Source organism: Phoca vitulina, unplaced genomic scaffold (genome assembly GCF_004348235.1).
Source record: "Phoca vitulina isolate PV1807 unplaced genomic scaffold, GSC_HSeal_1.0 scaffold21, whole genome shotgun sequence".
NCBI classification, from domain to species: Eukaryota; Metazoa; Chordata; class Mammalia; order Carnivora; family Phocidae; genus Phoca; species Phoca vitulina.
In genome coordinates this window covers 30,521,482-30,539,794 of record NW_022589724.1, presented here as the reverse complement: position 1 = coordinate 30,539,794, position 18,313 = coordinate 30,521,482, and the positions used below count along the sequence as shown (strand labels likewise).

General features: G+C 57.3%; 1 protein-coding gene across 9 annotated transcripts in view; it reads left to right on the top strand.

Moving 5' to 3' along the window:
• Positions 1-18,313, top strand: part of VAV2 (vav guanine nucleotide exchange factor 2) — a 165,850-nt gene that overhangs the window by 105,403 nt on the left and 42,134 nt on the right. For all 9 annotated transcript variants that reach the window (XM_032418668.1, XM_032418666.1, XM_032418670.1 and 6 more), the window contains exon 4: positions 5,161-5,229. In XM_032418668.1, the coding sequence (XP_032274559.1) occupies positions 5,161-5,229 (69 nt within the window). The remainder of the gene's footprint in view (positions 1-5,160; positions 5,230-18,313) is intronic.

Here is an 18,313-nt window from a genome sequence, read left to right as displayed (position 1 = left end):
ACACGGAAGCTGCACATCCCCGCGTGTGCAGGCGTGTTCATCTGCCCCAGGCTGCGTCCTCCAGCCCCCAGCTCATGACCACGTCCACCGTCCCCCCTGGCCTCCATTGCCCTACATGCCAGGCCCTCTGGGAACCATGCCCACGCTGCATTTTACGCAGTGTCATAAAACGCCTGTGCCACGGGGTGGGGGGGTTAATCCCCATTTTACAGACGAGTTAACTGAGGCAGGGGGCTCAGATCCTTTGGCAAGCTCTGGGGCTGGGAAACTGTGGCCAATTCCAACCCTCATCTGATACGAGGCTGGAACTCTGCGCTCAGCATCGGGCTCTGCTCTCCAAGTCGGCTCCCCCGCCACCTCCCGCGAGAAGCCCGCCTGATTTCCCCAGGCCAGGACTGCCCTTCTGCCCGAGCCTTTCCTCCTGCTCCCTGTGCCCTTCAGCCCTGTGTGGACTTCATGCGGGCTGTGGGTCGCCCTCCTCTCCAACACAGGGTGTAGCCTGAGCTGGGTGCGGGCGTGGGTGGGGTGCACTCGCTGGCGCTGCCCCATGACGCGATGGCCCGTCCACATGGGGTGGGGTGACGGGCTGAGAAAAGAAACGAGATCTGTTGGCTTGTTTTGACAGTCGGGGCTGTTTAGCAGGAGAGCCGTTTTTAATAAGGAAACCCTGGTGCTTCAAGGCCTCCCAGCCAATTAGCAGGTGGCACCCAGGTGACTCTCTCAATAATTAAACGGGCCTGTCGGGTCCTCCAGGCCGCCGTTCTTGATGTGCCTTTCAAGTTTGCCCAGCTGCCGGTTCCCTTGCAGACTGGTGCCAACGGGGCTGTTGCCCCCTCCCCCGTCCCCCCCCCCCATGCTGACCGCTTCCTTCTCACCTGCCCCTGGGCACACCTGGGCACACCTGAGGAGATGGGACTGATCCTGATGGTGTCCTCGTGCCGGGCCCTCCCACAGCCCCACCGCACTTCATCCTGAGGCCGGTTTCAGAATGGGAAACTGAGGTCCGGCCAGAGAAATGAGCTGCCCCAGGAACCCTCCAGCGCTATTGTTCCCCCACCTGTGGGACTAGGTGGCCAGCACTGAAGTTCCCACGTTCCAGGAGACTCCCTAGTCCCAGGTAGACCAGACGGCGCCGTCCCTTGTAGGGCAGTGCTGGGTGCTGGGGACCCCCAGGCCTGTGGGGCCCAGTCTGCTCTCTGAGGGCCTTGGGCCCATCTCACCCTCCAGGATGGGAACCCAAGGTACTGGTCCCCACCCATCTCTTGGACACACTAGGTGGCCAAGGAGGACCCGAGCCATCCATGACCCTGCCCTTGAACATGGACCTTGGAGGTCACTTGTAGGGAGCGTTCTGTGAGTCAGAATTCCAACTTACTTCTGGAACACGCGAAGTGAAAGATGAAGTTAGGATGTGTCTCAGACCCTGGATCCCTTTCATCTGAATGTCCGCAGAACGTGGGAAAATGAACACTGTGTCCTAGATTCTCTGGATGGTGCTGAGTGATCTTGAATACCCACATCGGAGCCAAGCACTGACCCGAAGTGTTCTTCCTTTCCAGAGTATGAACTTTTGTTTCCAGGGAATGTTCTCTCTTCTGAGGCATGGGGAGAAAGAGCTCTGTGGGGTGGGTTGGAGACCCCCATGGGGGTGCTGACTCTGTGTCCCCTGGGGGCGGGCCTGCCCTCGGGGGCTGGCTCCAGGAGTCAGCACCTGGAGCTGTCGTTCAGGAGGCCGTGGGGACCTTGAGGACTGCCTGTGTCTGAGCTCTGGACTGGGCAGGTGGGCTCTTGGGGTGGGCCACCCAGCAGGGAGGGAGGGCGACCCACGCTGTCATTTACAGGACACTTGCTGGGTCAAAGGACCTGAGTTTAGAGTCTCACTGCATTATCTCATTTAATCTCAAGTGACTACCACTGACATTCTACAGTTGGGGAAACTGAGGCAGAGAGGGAGCATGCCCTGTTCAGGGCCACGTAGTGAGTCTGGATTCGAACCCAGATCTTAGTTCTTAGCTCTCCCCACAGGGCCTCCCCTAAAATGAAGGTGACAGAGGTTGTGGGGTCTCTGTTTTGGCTTCTGGCCGGTGCTCGATTTCCAGCGTGTGGGGGGGCTCAAGCGGGGAGCACAGTCTGGGTCCTGGGCGGGGCCATCTGCAGACACAGCTCAGGGATGAGATACACACCTGCCATGCTCCCGGGGGCTTCCTGCTCTGGAGTGAAGGAAGCCCCAGGGAAACGGCCCCAGGAGCCCACTGCTCAGGGCCTTCCAAGAAAGCACACCCTAACCATTCCCCATATAGCTGAGCTCTTGGAGTCTGTCCTGCGTGGACCCGAGATCGCCACCTTCAGCTCCAGGACCCCCAGAGCGTCTGGCCTGCCCCCTTCCAGGCCATGCATCCTTCCCCCGTGTACCTGTAAGCACAGTTGCCCAGGTGGGCACTTTTCAGAAGCCATAGTTTTTTAGCAGATTCTCAAAGAAGTGCTGAGGATGAAGACCAGAGCCTGATTTATCGATCCCAGAGCTTCTCCCTGAAGCAATGACCAACGGCAGACCCAAAGGGGCAGCTCAGAGCAGGTGCCCGGTAAATACCAGTGAATGAGTGAAGGAGAACGCACGAGTGATTTGGAACTAGGAGTTGGGCTCTCATCTGTTGTTTGTGCAGGGGTTTAGGCTCGGACACCCTCTCAGGGTGCCCTGTTTTCAGGTCCCCTTCCTCTAGCTGGTGACTCCTCGTTCCCCCAATCGTCCTGTGCAGCTAGGCCGTGCTGGCCTCAGCCACTGGATGCTGAAATAGTCCTTGTGGGGGGAGGTGGGATTTGGGGGGGCTCCTTCAGGAGCAGTGGTGCAGACCTCTTTCTCGCTGCCCAGGGGGAGGGGGTACTGGGGAAGCTTGGTGGGGAGGGGGCTGGATATTGCCTGACGTGTCTCTGCTTCTGGCCCAGGCATCCCCTTCATTCCCTTGGCGGTCCGAGTGGGAAACTTGGCTTCCCAGAAGCTGGGCTCAAGGAAATGCGTGCTCAGGAAGGGTCTGATGGGACAGGAGGAGCCCATCCTGCTGGGGGGGGACCCGGGGGACCTGCTCTGGTGTTTATTCCACGATCATTTCTGTGCAGACCATTGTGCTGTGCATCCTTCTCATTCCCTCCTCTTAAAGAGCAGATTAACTCCACTGTTAACGTCGGCATGTCTGGTGAAGCCTTGGGGGGGAAAATTGGGGGGTAGATGCGGCACGGCAGGGGGGGGTCTGGATGATTAGCGGTACCTGAGACAGAAGGATGGAGCCAGTCCTTGCTGCAGCGTGACCCCTCGGGCTTTAAGATCCAGTGGGAACGCAGCCCCATACGGTGCCCTCTGTGCAAATGGGTGTCCCCAGTGTTAAACCAGGGTCAGAGTTGTAAAGTCTCAACTCAGGGGTGACTTGAATACGTCTGCGTGGGTTCTCAGAACCTCTTCTTGAAGATGCTTTCCTGTATCTAATTCAGGGCTGCCATTTGTTGTTGTCTTGGGGGTGTGGGGGGAGGAAAGCCTGAGACTGTGTGACATCCATCCGTCTGTCCACCCATCCGTTCCCCAACCCCCCCCCCCCCCCCCTCCCTGAAATCCTGGACACTCCTCCACCCCCCCACCCCACATCTCATTCATGTGTCTATCAACCCACAGATCAACCACTGTTCCACCCACCTGTCCTCCCAGACAGCCATCCGTCATCCACCATGTATCTGTCTGTCCATCCATCTGTCCATGCTTTTCTAGTGACAGGCTCCATGCTGGGCAGACGTGGACCCAGGCCGAGAGCATGGTCCGATCTTCCCACATGAGGTGGGGTTGAATGGAATCTTGAAGGGGGCTGGGTCTTGGGGAATGGGGTGGGGCAGGGGACTGGGGGCAGAGTGGACGGGGACAAGGCGGCCCCTACCCCGTGTGTTCCTGTCTCCTCTTGGGGCCAGCTCCTGGCAGCCAGGCTGGCCACCCCTCCCTCTCCTGCTCTGGCCCACGCTGGCGATCATCTGTCTTTGGCTGTGGCAGAAATGGACTGGGTTTGTGGTTCCATTCTCGAGGGAGCTCGTCGCCCTGAACGAGGATGTTAGGATGCAAGGAGCAGATTCTGTTCTGTGGCATTCTGAGCTGCCCAGCTGACAGAGCGGCACCCTGCCCCACCAGGAACTCTGTCCCCCGCCCCTCTGCAGGTGTTCACCACGTGGGACGTCAGCCTTAGGATTCGACGGTGCCGAGGTCACTGTCACCCTTATCAGGAGCAGTTTGGTTGGGGGAGTGGACACAGGTTCAAGGCCCAGAGAGGAGGTGGCGTGGGAGAGATGGCGGGGGAGACAAATGGACTGCTCCTCGGGCACAAGGCTGAGGAAGGGGAGCGTGGCGGGGCCTGGGATGTGGCATCAGGGGACGGCTTACCCGTGGCGATGACCCAGGAGGGAGGGAACATCCGTGCAGCCATCGAGTGGACACTAAGGAGACTGCCGTGCTCCATCTGGGGCCCCTTGCCCCTGTGGCTCCCTTTCCAAAGGGGAGACAGGTCCTTTGGGAAAGCCACCAGCACTTTTCAGGACATGCTCTGACCCCAAGCCAGGCCTCCGTGGGCTGGTGGGCGGGATGGCAGGACAGTAGCCTTCTCAGAGGCCCTGGCATGTGCCCGGGATGATGGGCAGCCTCCCACATAGTGCACTCGGCCACTGCCCTCGGGCGTGGAGGGTGGTGGGTGCCCCTGGAGCTCCACTGTCCCTGCCAAAATGCCCTCCTGCATCCTGTCCTCCAGGTGGATGGAGCCGGCAGCCCTCTCAGCCAGGGCTAACCACGGGCTGCCCCAGGAGCCCACATCCCCGTTTCTGGAATCCCCCTGAAGTGCAGAGGCAGGAGTGTCTCAGCGGCGAAAGCTTCCTGCTGTCCCTGACCCAGTTCCTTCATTTGCCAGTGGGGCCGGCGGGGGCCTACGGAGAGTGACCTCCAGTGTCCTAGGGTCAAGCTGTGCTCTCCTCACCCTGGACACCTCCACCTGCTGGTTCTGATGCACAAGCCACTGTCGTGCGGACCTGCTTCCTTCCGCGAGAGCAGAGCCCTCCTTTGCAGGGCCGTCGGGGGTCACTTGGGCTGGGCGCCCAGCTGGGCCGAGGAGACCTGCTCACCTCCCTGCCCTCTCTCCACAGGCCCTTTCCCTCGGAGGAGACCACCGAGAATGACGACGATGTGTACCGCAGCCTGGAGGAACTGGCGGAGTGAGGAGCTGGCGGGACCGGGTCGGGATGGGATGGGGACGGGGATGGGGGAGTCGCGGCCCCACTCTGGGCAGGGCTGCCCTGCCGTCCCCCCCAGGGCCTCTCCACGCGGTTGGTGGTGGCATGGGTGCCCCCAGCTTCATGAGAGCTCAGGCGGACGAGTGCTGCTTCACTTCGTGCCTCCTTCCGTGTTCTGGAAGGTTCCCCAACTTCTGCTGGGGGGTGGAGAGAGCTGGTGTTTCCAGAAGCAGGGGCCTCTGGAGCTCAGGCTACAAGCAGAGGCAGTTTGTGGGTGTCTTGTGGCCCAACAGGGGTGGGTGAGGGGCCAAGACCAGGCCACCTGAGGCCACGGGGGCATCTCCCCCCTTCTCCATGACCCCAGACTCACATCGCTCTGTCTCTGAGGACTCCCCTATTCCATCCTCACGCGGCCCAGGCCTGGCCACCCTCCTGGCTATTTCGCCTCACAGTCCTGGAGCCCCCAGGAACCAACGAGAAGCCTGGGGCGGTGGTCCGGCTCTGCGGGGTCAGCGGTGGCCAGGGATGGGGGCCATGCAGCTACTGCTCAGGGAAGGGGCCCGGGCAGCTTCCCTGAGGAGGGGCAGGGGGATGGAGGAGGCAGGGTACCCCATTTCCGCAGGCGAGGAGGCTCGAGCAGTGATGGGCTTGTCCCGGCCCTGGGCCGGTGAGTGGGGGCCCCGGCCCGGCTGGCCCCCTGCCCTTCCCAGCCTCCTGCCAACTGGACCCCTCGCTCCCACTTGACAGCAGACGTGGCTCTGCCCCGGAGAAATGGCCGCTGCTTCTGGGGAGACTTACCGTGCCCCTCGCCTTCATCAGCACAGACTGGGAGTGAGACCCAGTAAGAGCTGGTGCTTCCTGGGCACCCTGCCAGTGTTGAGGCTCCGTGCTTCGTGCCCACCCTCCCATCCAGGGCCGCCTCCAGGGCGTGGGGCCCGGCAAGCGTTTTTGCAGGATCCCCGTCGATATAAACACTCTGAGTCACCAAAACCCAACATGTCAGCACCATGCTGGTGGCCCGATCCCGGGGGAGCCTATGAATGACGCAGCTTGCCGGCCAGTGGGAACGGCTGCCCCAGCCCACCTTCCTGAGCCTGGACTGGCCCCAGGGCCCTGGGATGACCCTGCTGTGACGGGTGGGGTGCCCTGGGGTACCTGTTGGCCCCGTGCAGGTGCGAGGTCTGGAGAGTGCCCTGAAGGAGACACGTGGGGGCCGGGGTCCACACGAGTCGTGTCTGGGTCCTGGGGCACCCCGCCTGCTTGCCCTGACCAGTCCCAGGAATCACAGAGGGACTTGGCTGTCGAGAAAGGGGCCTCGTGTGGTGCGGGCCTGAATGACAGGCTGCTCCCCCCACCCTGCAAAGGGAGGGGAAACTGAGGCTCAGGGGCACAGCTGGAGGGAGGTCTCCCAGGAGGAGGCCCAGCCCATCCACCTTCTCCCCCGCTGCTGACAGCAGTCCCCTCGCTTTCTGAGCTCAGGTTGGAGGTGCCTCTTGTCCTCTCTTCCTGGCATTTCTTGCCTTGAGATCCTTCTCATCTGCCACATCTGGGCCTGGGTATCCCCCACTTAGGAAGCCTCTTGTACCACCCCCCTGACTCCGAAGGGCACCCACAAGCCCGTTTGGCCTTTGGGCTGCCCGAGGGGTGCACCATGATTACGTGGTGAAATGTCTGTGTTCTGTAGACTGGCGGGTTCTGAGGTCAGACCCTGTGTCTTCTTCATGCCCCCCCACCTTCAGCCCCTAGCAGCACGCACCTCACGCACACAGTGTGACAGCAAGTCCCACGCGGTAAGGACAGCGATGGGGGTGGTACTTACAAGAGCCTTTGCAGGGCCCGGCATTGCTGAGACTTCGTCTCCTTATATACACCCGCACCATCTCTTTGTAAGGTCTGCTCTGCGGGGTCCCCATTTCACAGACAAGGAGCTAAGGCCCAGGGCCCAAGAGCCCCCGTCAGGTGCCGAGAGTGGGGTCCTCAGCTGCCATTTCTCCTAAGTCACCAATGTGAGGCTGAGGGTCTTCTCCCTCCAGAAACGTCCCTCCGTGGTCAGCACAGACCAAGGACTCCAGGAGGACAGGGTCACGCTGGCCTCGTGCAGCCCAGACCGGGCATGAAATTACGTCCTCGGACCAGCCAGGGAGCCTCCCCTCCGCGGCCATGTGGGGATCCCTGCCCCCTCCGGCGGCTGCTGGTGTACGTTTGGGGTTGTGTTCCTGTGCCCTGAGTCCCGCAGCGGCCCTGGGGTGCCCATTCCCCCCATGACCGATGCCCGGAACCGGACACGGGACGTGACTCGGCTCACACGGGGAAGCCAGGCCGGGCTTGCCAGTACTCTTACTCCGTGACATTAACAGCGCGCCTCCTTCGTCCAACGAGTTCCTTATGACTAAGGTTATTGACAACATAAATCATAAATTACAGGGAAGGGGGATGAATTTGAGTCTTTAACTCATGTTTTGGTCCCAGTGGTTCCAGTTTAATAAATTTTTCATGCTTTTTTCCCCCCTTCTCCTTTCACTGAAAAACACAATTTCCTAGCATCTTGTCTCCGTGGGCTTGGGATTGATATTTATCCATTATGGCAATTGACGAGACACAAACGGACCTGCCTTTGCTTACCTGGTCCTGCTGGGGGAGGGGAGGTGGCTGCGAGTCTCCGAGGCTGGAGCTGGGGCACTGGTGTGGATCCCACGGCCGGCGGTGGCAGGGAACAGGCAGTGACATTTCGAGCGCAGCCGGCTCATTCTTTGCCTTGGGCTCTTGGCCAGGCGTCCGAAGTGATGATCACCTTGTGGTTCCGAAGGGCCCTGCCGGTCGCCCAGACCTCAGACACGGAGCAGCTGTTTGAGGTGGTCGGATGCTGGCTCCCCCGCAGGGAAGCTGGTGTGGTTCTCGGGGCTCCGGCGACGGACTGCCACGTGTGAGTGGTACCATGTACGCTTTTCCTTCCGTCGATCACCTATCTGTTCAGGGGCCAGCCAAACACCAACGCTTCCTGTGTGTCGGCTCATGGTCAGGAGCTGGAAACGTAAAGGGGAATGAGACCCACCCCTGCCTCCTAGGACCCCAGGAGGGTGGGGTCACGTGGGTCTCCTAGGGGGGACCTTTTGGAACACCCCTTAGAGGGCATGTTCTTACTGGGGTTGTCTAGAGCCTTTACTGTCCCCAATGTCCCCCAGTGTCCTCAGCCCGCAGGACATCGCTCCACGGCGAAAGCTCCCTTCCGGTCCACCTAGAGCAGGTATCTCGGCCGGGCAGGAGAATCTGTCCATCCTGCTGCTGCCACGTCTTGGGTCCGAAGCAGCAAAGCCTGTCCCGTCGGACGTGGCCTGGGAGTCTGGGCTCTGTCACCTCCTACTTGCATGGTCTTCGGCAAGTTACCCACCTCTGTGCCTCAGTTTCCCTATGTGTAACCCATAGGTGTCAGGATCGGCTTCGGGAAGAGCATCCGTGATATTGCGGGGGGCACAGCGCCCGGTGGGAACACTCTGAGCCCTCAGGCGAGGATGGGGGTGCCTCTCTACCCGTTTCACCAAAACTGGCTTTTTCCCTGGGTTTCCTAATGGCCGTGGCGACACTGTCCGGCAGGCCACATGCGTGATTGTAGGTTTTCTAGCAGAAACATAAGTAGGTGCAATTAACGGTAAGAATGTATCTTTCTTTAACCCCGTATGTCCAGAGTCAGTACTAGCTCAGTGTGGAGGCCGGCACAACCGATCCCCGATGCGGTAGCTTGCCTTCTCCCCCGTGGCTCAGAGTCCAGTCTGCATGCTTGGCGCTAACAGCTCAGCCCCGTTCACCGGGCCACGTTTGTGTGGCTGGTGGCCCCAGTGTGGGCAGCTCGGGTGTTGGATCCAGAACACGGTTCCAGGAGCTCGTGCGGAGCCCTCCCCACGTTTGAATGGATGATGCTGGACTAACATTATGTTCTCAAGTGCTCTAAGCTCACTTTTGAGATCACTGAATAATGTATAATCGAATAATAGAGCAGCTGGTTGAAAAAATTAACACGAAATATTGCCACTTAAATGACCTATTTCAAGCTCCAGGGGTGCTGTCACTGACCGCGGAGCTGAGAAGAGAGGCACTCGGCTCCCGCTTCCCAGCCTCCTCTACATGCTTCTGCAACGATGTGGGGGGCCGTGCTCTCCGGGTCTTCTCCCGGCATTTGGACATGGCAGCTTTGGGATTTGGAACCTACACCTTTTCTGTGTTTTGGAACTAGGAAGGGATGGAAGGGTTTCTTGCCCCAAATTAGGCCAGGGGGCTCGGGTGGGTCACAGTAACAAGACACCCCAGCTCCACTCAGCCGCCTTGCCTGGGGATGCTGGCAGTGGGAGGCGGGGACGGGGTGCCAAAGCCCACCGTGACGGATGGCGGGCCGTGAAGGGCGGGGCTGTGTGGAAGGTGCTTGGTCCCACAGCTGCGTGGGGAGGCTGCTGTCTAGAAGGGTTGCCGGGAGCTCGGAGAGATCATGGGCACATGGCCTCAGGCTGCTTCTCTGCGGTACGCAGCCCCGGACGCTGGGGCTTCGTGACCTGGGCTCTGGCTTTGCTCCATATCATTCCTCGTCCTTTCAAGGGGCCTTGGTTGCCCGGGTGACACCATGCCACTCACTGGGGGTGTGCTGGCGAGTGCCTGCTTATCCGAAGCTGAGTAGCAGCAAAGGCGATGTTCTGTCTTACTCGGGGCACGTCAGGTCCTTCTTTGGGCCTCAGTTTCCCTACCTCTGAAATGAAAGCAGCAACCGACCGAATGTGGGTCCCTTCGAGCTTGAAGGATCCACGGCTTTATGACCCAGGAGCCTGATGCTTAGCACTCCCATCACTTCCTTGGGAGTCAGAGTGATTTTCGGGCTTAAACAAATGTGATTGGGGCATGGCAGGGGATATAATTTATCCATAAATGTATAGCTGCATGCTTTATTGAATCGTAAAATGAATTTGCAGCTTTAAACGTGTCATATTAGCATCGTTGGGACAATTTTTTAAGATGCATAAAATGTAGAAGGAGTGTCCCAAGTCGATGCTCCTTCAAGGGTGTGAGGACGTCATCTTGCGGCAGGGGTCCTTCTTGTCCCCGGGGAGGGAGGCGGGTGCACGGGGCGGGGCTGGCCTGCTGCGGAGGCCCCCTTACCGGCAGGGAATGGGGACAGTCACTGCGCCCGACTGTGACCCTCATTCGAGTGACAGCCTATCCCCGCCCCACTGTCCTTGCCCGCCCGCCTCTCCCCGCTGCACCGAAAGCTTGTTTGAAGACTGTCCCGAGTTCACAGATGTTCAAGCCGCTTGCGTGAAAATTCAGTGTTTCATAGACACCTGCACGTGGCGGGACGTCTGTGTTGGGTCGGGAGGGGCCGGGTTTGGGGATGTCTGCTGTTCTCTCCAAAGGATTGCTTTTCCACGGGGGACAAGTTTGGGATCCGACGATGCAGAAACAGCCCCGCTAAAAACAAACAGCAGCCCCCTGCCCTGTGGGACAGGCAGCCCTCCCCAGCCCCCGTGGAGGACCCCAACAGCCCCACAGTCTGAAGGAAGTTGAAGAAAAGCCTCCCAGAGCAGAGACATCGGCAGGCGCCCCCTGGGCCAGCCTGGGAGGCCGCCATCCTCAGGCCCACGGTGGGAGGAAGCTGGCGGAGGGGGGCGGGGGTCCGGGGAGCTCTGGGTGCTGCGCAGGTGTCCCCTTGCCCTGCGGTCTCACTGCTCGAGGGCGCCTCCCAGAACTCAGGCCCTGGCTCTGGGCTGCTAAGGTGGTGACGGCCGGACACCGCCCTGCCACAGCCCTCCTTCGACAAGGCCACCTTCCGTGCGGCTGAGCTGCCTCTCATCTGGCCGTTCAGGTCTCCGTTTGTACGACGAAGAGGGAGTGCCGACAGTGGGCCAGGCATGTGCGGTCCCCAGCCGGGTGTCCTTGGCAGCACGGGGGGGCCCAAACCCTGCAGAGGGTCTCTCCATCCTCATGTGAGCTCCGGGAGGCCCCTCCTGCCATGGGGCCTGGCCCAGGGGAAGGTGTGAAGCCAGAGTCTGTGGAGCACACGCAGGGTCTGTTCCCACGTGGAGCCCTGCAGGTGGGTCCCGGACCTCCCCCTTTGGACCAGAGACTGGCCCTGGGAGGCGAGGGTGGCCGCACACAGGAGCAAAAGAGTGGAACTGCAGTTTGAGCCAGGTCCGTGTGACTCAGCAGGCCGCCTGCCCCGGGCTCTGTGACAGGGTCTACCGCAGACCTCTCCTCACTCCAGAAGCTACCCAGGGGGCATCCACGGGGCGTCAGGCCAGGAGACTGGGAGGGCTTCCTGGGGGAGGTGTTGCTGCAAGTGCCCTTGGAGGGAGCATAGGACTTGCCAAAGCGTGATTTAGGAACCTTCCCTCACCCCCGCCAGGCTGCTTACTGCCTTATTTTGGGCCAGGGTCCGGGGAGAGTCTGGGTCTCAGCTGCGTCTCTGTGGGTTGCTCAGGAATTCAGGACTGGCGGTCCTGCCCCCAAAATCACCGTGTCTGTACATGTGGCCCAGTGGTGGGGCAGGCAGCCCTGGAGCCCTGGCCCCTCTCTCCTGCCCCTGTGGTCTAGACCAGCTGCCTTCCAGAACTGGCTACAGGACAGGCTAGGCAGAGGGCTGTCTGTCCAAACCCTGCCCGGTAACCGAGCTCATAGGGTCTTCTCCTTGTTCTGGTTATGGAGACAGTTGGCCACAGCTGGTGAGACTGGCCGCCCAGCGCTCTGCTCCCCGCAGCTCTGAGATTTCCTGCACTGCCCTCCTGGAACATCTCGGCCCCTTGGGGCACGGGCCTGAGCTGTCCCGGCTGGCCTGGGGCTTGGGTGACCTTGAAACCCTGCTCCCTGACCCCCAGTTTGTTTGTTCCCTGTGCTAGAGTCTGCACAAGGGGCCTCATGAATGAATGCAGAGCAGATGCCCAGTGCCTCTCTGACCTGCTGAATAGTCAGATGTATGCAGGCCAGTAGATACGGCACAGACTTAGGTGAATTTTTATTCTTAATACCTAATTAGACCTAGGTCCTTTCAGGACCAAGGCGGTCACAGCGATTCTGTGGCCTGGTTTAACAGTCTCTGCAGGGTGGGGAGGCCAGTGTGGAAGGGAAGTTTCCAAGATGTGCATATTCATCTTGGTCCCAGAAGGAAGCAGGGACCAGCTGGGCTTGGCCAGGAGAGGTTTCCCTTCTGTCTAATAAGGGCCTCTCTAAATCATTTTCTCCATACTCACTTCTGGGATGCTATGAGTATAAAGACTAGGTTAATACATACCTGACTCGGTGGTTTAGGGGGACGCCTGGGTGGCTCAGTCACTTAAGCGTCTGCCTTCGGCTCAGGTCATGATCCCAGGGTCCTGGGATGGAGCCCTGTGTCGAGCTCCATGCTCATCAGGGAGTTTGCTTCTCCCTCTCCCTCTGCCACTCTCTGCCGCCCCCCACTCGTGCTTTCTCTTGCACACACTCTCTCTCAAATAAATGATTAAAAATCTTAAAAAGAGAAGTACTGCTTAAAACATGAATACGCATAACATTCTGCGTTTCACCACAAAAAGTCCTGTCATGTACATGGTATGGCTGATTGCTTACAGATCTGCATTGTACAAAACCCAGCCTGGAGGTAACCTCCTCCAGGAAGCCACCCTGGCCTTACTAGGCTGAATGAAGTGCTCCTTCCCTGGAAGATTAAAAAGCACACCAGGACTGTCTTTGTCACCCTGCCACCATAGCCTTCCTGCATTGGTCCCCCACCCCCGAAGCTGAGCTCCCCCTTAAGGGCAGGCAGCTTGACCTGAGCCCTGCACACTGGCACAGAGGACATGCCCGGTAGTAGTGGGGAGGTCCTGAGCCTTTGTTCTTTCCATTCTGAGGAGCCGAGCAGCAGTCCTTGAGTGCCAGGCCCGGTGCCCAGCCCCATCATCTCAGCCTTCACAACAGGTCCTGTCCCCATTTTGCAGTTGAAGAAATTAAGGCTCAGAGAGGGTAGGTGACTTGCCTGTGGTCACACAGCACACTCTACATGACAGTGTAGGGGCTGAACCCCTGAGCCATCTGCGGCTGTGGCCCAGGACATTCCTCTGGGCCTTACCCTTATGACCCAGCCCAGGGGGGTGGGGATGCACTTGTACTGCTTAGAAAGTACCCCAGGAAAAGAGAGAGTTTTGGTAGGGAGCACGGGGCCCGGCGAACTGGGCTCCCTCCGGGAGTCTGGCAGCCATGGTCTCGTGTTGGTGTGCTCCTGCACGGCTTGGCAACCTTGGGTGACTGTCTTGCCCTCTCTGAGCCCTGCTGTAGGAAAAGCAGCCCCTCCCTCCCAGGTTGGGGCGAGGGTCTGCTGAGGCGTGTTCATATGTCTGTCCCTACGTGAGGCCCCCCAGCCCACAGCTGGCTTCTTCTGGCCCTCGGGGACCCCTCTCTCTGCTGCGCGGCATGGACCGAGGTCAGGAAATGTGCGATCTGGTTTCCAAGTAACAAGTGAATGGTGGTTCAGGGTCTGCCTTCCCAGCATCAGACAGCCTGGGGCCAGAACGCACATCCGCGCCTGTCCATAGCGATCTTTTATGTCAGCCTTAAACACAGGCTTGCCCGAGGGCGAAAGCAGAGAGTTTGTTCGCCTTTCTTTGATTTTCCTTAGGCGGTGGGGGCGGGTGGCGGGCCTCTCTGAGCAGCTGACTTTCTGTAACAAAATCGGGGCGGGCAGGCCAGGCTTTGGGGGCCAGGCCGTGGGGTCTGGGGCGGGAGGGAAGGCAGGTTCCTGCCCTCTCTGGGGGGCAGCAGACCATTGTGAGGACGAAAATAATTGTTGGGATTTAGCATCTGTCAGCGCGGCTGCCTGCTGGAAAACAGCAGGAGCGAAAGGATGAGCCCGGGGAGAGGGGGATGGGGAAGGAGAGGCGGGGAGGGGGGAGGCAGGAGGGCGGGTCACTGCCCCCCCAGTGGAGCAGTGGTGGGGGCTGGGGAGGCCGGGGCCCCCCGCGTCCGAGGAGGGGAACCGAGTGGGTCTCGCTGGGGCGTGGGTCAGACCCCGGCCCTGGACGCTCACCTGCCCTTTCCCATTTGGTCTGGGATCTCCTCCCACCCACCCCGCCCCGTTCGCAGGGTCTTTGGGCTCGCTCGTGGGCGGCAGGACAGGGCTTGCTCGTGGACGGCGGGACAGGGCTCGCTCGTTGGTGCGGACCTGGCCTCCGGACTCCCAGCCTCATGTGTTTCAAAACCTGGGCGGTGTTTTATTTATTTATTGAGCGCCGGTCCCTGTGCTGAACATCGTCCCGCTGAACCTCCCCTCCCTCCCTTGGGGGTAGCAGGCCGCTGCCACTTACTGAGCACCTACTGAATGCCAGGCCTGTGCTGGTCACTTGCATTGTGGCTGATCCTTCCACCCACCTCGCCAGGAGCTTGGGGTTATTTCTACTTCACAGATGGGGCAACTGAGGCATAGGTCCTCCTGCCCAGAGTGACACAGCCAGAAACTGGCAGCACTGAGGTTCCATCTCAGACTCCCCCCTTGACTGCTTCCCCATGGGGTGAGTGGACGAGCAAGTCAAGTTCCTGCCCCTGGTGACCTCGCGTACCCCTGTCTGGCCTGAGGGGGTGGGGACCAGACAGCTCTCGTCCAGTGCTGACCAAGTGCTGTGACATGCACACAGCTTCTGTGTGGCACGGACCACACAGGGTTTTCCGTGACGTGTAGCCTCTGATAAGTTAGAACCTCTCCAAGATGAGTCTCTGTTGGCCCGAGGGGCTGATTGGCAAAGAATCAGGGTGTAATCGGGACAATCTAACACAAAAGCAACACAGAGCAGATGGCATTGCCCTCTGCTGATTCAGAAGGCATTTTCGGATTTTGCAGGACTGTGGGAGGTGGGGCTGGGGTTGGGTCAAGTGCGTCAGGCCCAGATGGGAGGCCCTCTCCCCTATGGGACCGCATGCAGTTCCCGGTTCTGGGTGCCGGGTCATAGCTGGACACCCAGGAGGCTTGTGTCACCGGAGACCAGAGGCCAGGATCCTTGTGCAGGTGGATCTCCCTCCTGGTCAGTGTGCTGCACTCAGGACACTCCGACACTCGGGGGACTCATGCTCCCCTCCCCAAACACAATTGTTGTTTCTTTTTCCTCCCTTCCAACAACCATAGCCGTCACGTGCACTGGACCCAGCGGGTCATGGCATAAACTAATCTGTTTTAACAGATGCCTAAGACGTATCATCTGTCCCCTACCCTGTTCAGGAAACTCACTTTTGGAGACGATGCCTTTGCTAAAAAGCAAGGTGACAGTGGGATGTCCATGCCCATGTTGGCCAGAGGGTCAGAACTATTGGGAACCAGGGCTTGTCGCCCACGCAGATGACACCACTGTATTCTAGAAGCATCTGCGTCTCAGGCATAACTGCTGCCCTGTCCGTCTCCCCGCCTGGACGGTGAGGTGCATGGCATAGGGTGGACGCCACTGTCCAGTTGCTGGCACAGAATCTGTCTGAGGAGAGGTATTGATTTAACCAATCAGGTCTGGTGGGTGTTTTATCCTAGTTGCCGAGCTAAACAAATATGCTTGAATTTACTTTCATAATGTTTTTTGAAGTTTATTCATTTAAGTAACCTCTACACCCAACATGGGGCTCAAACCCATGACCCCAAGATAAAGAGCCACATGGTCTTCTGATGGAGGCAGCCAGGCGCCCCCATAATTTTGTTTTAATAATAAACCCCCTTTTTTGCCACTGCTTTTATTCCCTCTCTTCTCCCATAATGTGGAACATGCATAAAGTGAAATTCTAGTGCAGCTATTTTGTCATTTCAAATAATATGCACAAACCTGTATTGCTTAGTGCTCATTGGCCTGAATTAAATAACGTTTGGGAGAGTGTTTTCGTAAGTGAAAGAAGGATGAACATAGAAAGCATGGGGGTGTGAGTGGTCTACGGCTGTATGATGAGGACCCAAAGGAGGGGAAACTGAAGCCATTATAGGCAGATGACTGACGATTCGCTTCTTTGGTCTTCAGCGGGCTTTGGGTAACACATTTTGCAGAGCAGAGGGAAGGGACGGTGCCTGCGTTTCTTAGATTTTTCTGTTGCACATTAAGACCCCAGAACACAACTCTTCGTCTCGTGTTTCTGGCTGCCTGTTTTTAGCCACAGCCATGAGTGAATCAGAAGAGGCAAATGGGAAGGGGTATGTGACGAGGGATCCCATATGAATGAATGTTCCTTGTCTTTATTGATTTTGAGGAAGGAAACACGCTGAGAGCATGGTAGTGGACATGCGTTGGGGTAACCGCTCTGGTTGTGTTCCCAGGGTTCTAGTCTGTGTGGTCGTGTCCCTTCTGTGAGTACAGGGAGAGGGGGAAGGACTGTGTCATGTCACTCTTACCTGGAGGAACCCCAGTTTCTTCAAGGAGTGCTCACTGTGTGTGGGATTGGAGAGTTTGTAGCCCTTGCCTGAGGGCACTCCCCAGTCCGGGTAGAAAGCTGCAGTCCCTCCAGCTTGAGGTGTCAGAGGAAAGATATTGAGGCTGGTATAGCAGCTAGAAAGTTAGGAGGGAAATGCTGGAAGGGAGGGACCTGAGAACAGGAGCCCCAAGATCTGATAATCTACCAAAATCCCTGGCTGGTCATTAAACCTCATATACACAAGAAAGACCCTGAGGCTTCCAGCAAAAAAAAAAAAAAAAAAAAAAAAAAAAATCCAGCATCCAAAAGCTAAATTCAGCTGCATGTCAGTTGCTGCTCACTACTGGAAAGACAGAGTTTGAAGTTTGAGTCCAACCGGTTAACGGTCTGTTAGAACATGTATTCAGTAGAAATAATGGAATCTTTGTATCATTGGTCATGTCTGGTGTTCAATACAAAGTCATCAAACTTGCAACGAAACAGAAAAAAAGTCAAATTCAGAAAAAAATAAACGTCAGTAGGAACCAACCTGGAGATGACTCTGATGTTACAATTAGCAGCTTTTATAAACATGGTCAGGGACTTAGAGGAAAATACGCACCAAATGAATGAACAGATGGGGAGCCTCAGCAGAGAAATAGACATGATAAAGAGGGCCAAGCAGAAATTCTAAAACTGAAAACCACGATAGCTGAAATGAACAAGTCACTGGACCCACTTTAAAAGAAGATACAGGTGGCAGAAGAGGGAGTCACTGACTTAAAGGTCATTCAGCGGAAGGAATATACCCGAAGGAACAGAGAAAAGAAAATGCCAGCAGAGCCTCAGACACATGGGGCCATGCCAAGGGGTCCAACATACGTGTAACTGGAACCCCAGGAGGAGAAGAGAGAGAGAATGGGCAGAGGAAAAAAATGGTCCAACGTAGTGGCCCCAGTCTATCTAAATTCCCAAACTTCTGTGATAAAACTACAAAATATTTTTGAGAGAAATGAAAGACCTCGTAAATAGTGGTGTACATACTATGTTCATGGATTGGAAGATGATATCGTTAAGGTGCCTGGTCTCCCAGCGGGCCTTTTTTTTTTTCCTTTTTGACAAGATTATTGTAAAGTTTCTACAGAAATACAAAGGATGTTAGAATAGCCTTAAATAATCTCATAAAAGAACAAAGCTAGGAACTTAAACCACCTGATTTTAGGACTTTCTATTAAAAAACGAAAGTACTCAAAACAAATTGCTTTTGCCACAGGCATAGGTGAGTAGGTCGACGGAATAGATTATAAAATTCCAAAATAGACCCACACTTCCGTGGGCAGTGGTTTTGGTCAAACGGCTCTAAGCGATCCAGTGGGAGAGACAAAGTTTTCAACCAATTGACCTAAAACTCCTGAGTGTCCCTGAGGAGAAATGAACCTCGATCTCCACCCCACACCATGCACGGAAATCTGAGATGGATCAGAGGCCTGAGCGTAAACACCAAAATTATATAGCTTTTTGAAGGAAAAACAGACAAACCTTGGCACCTGGAAAACAAAGATTTCTTAGACAAGATGCAGCGATTTCTTAGATGGGACACAGGATAGAGTCAGGACACCATAGGAGAAAATGTGATAAGGTAGGCTTTTTTTAAATTAAAAATGAATGTTTTTCAAAAGACACCACTAAGAAAATAAGTAGCCAAAGCCAG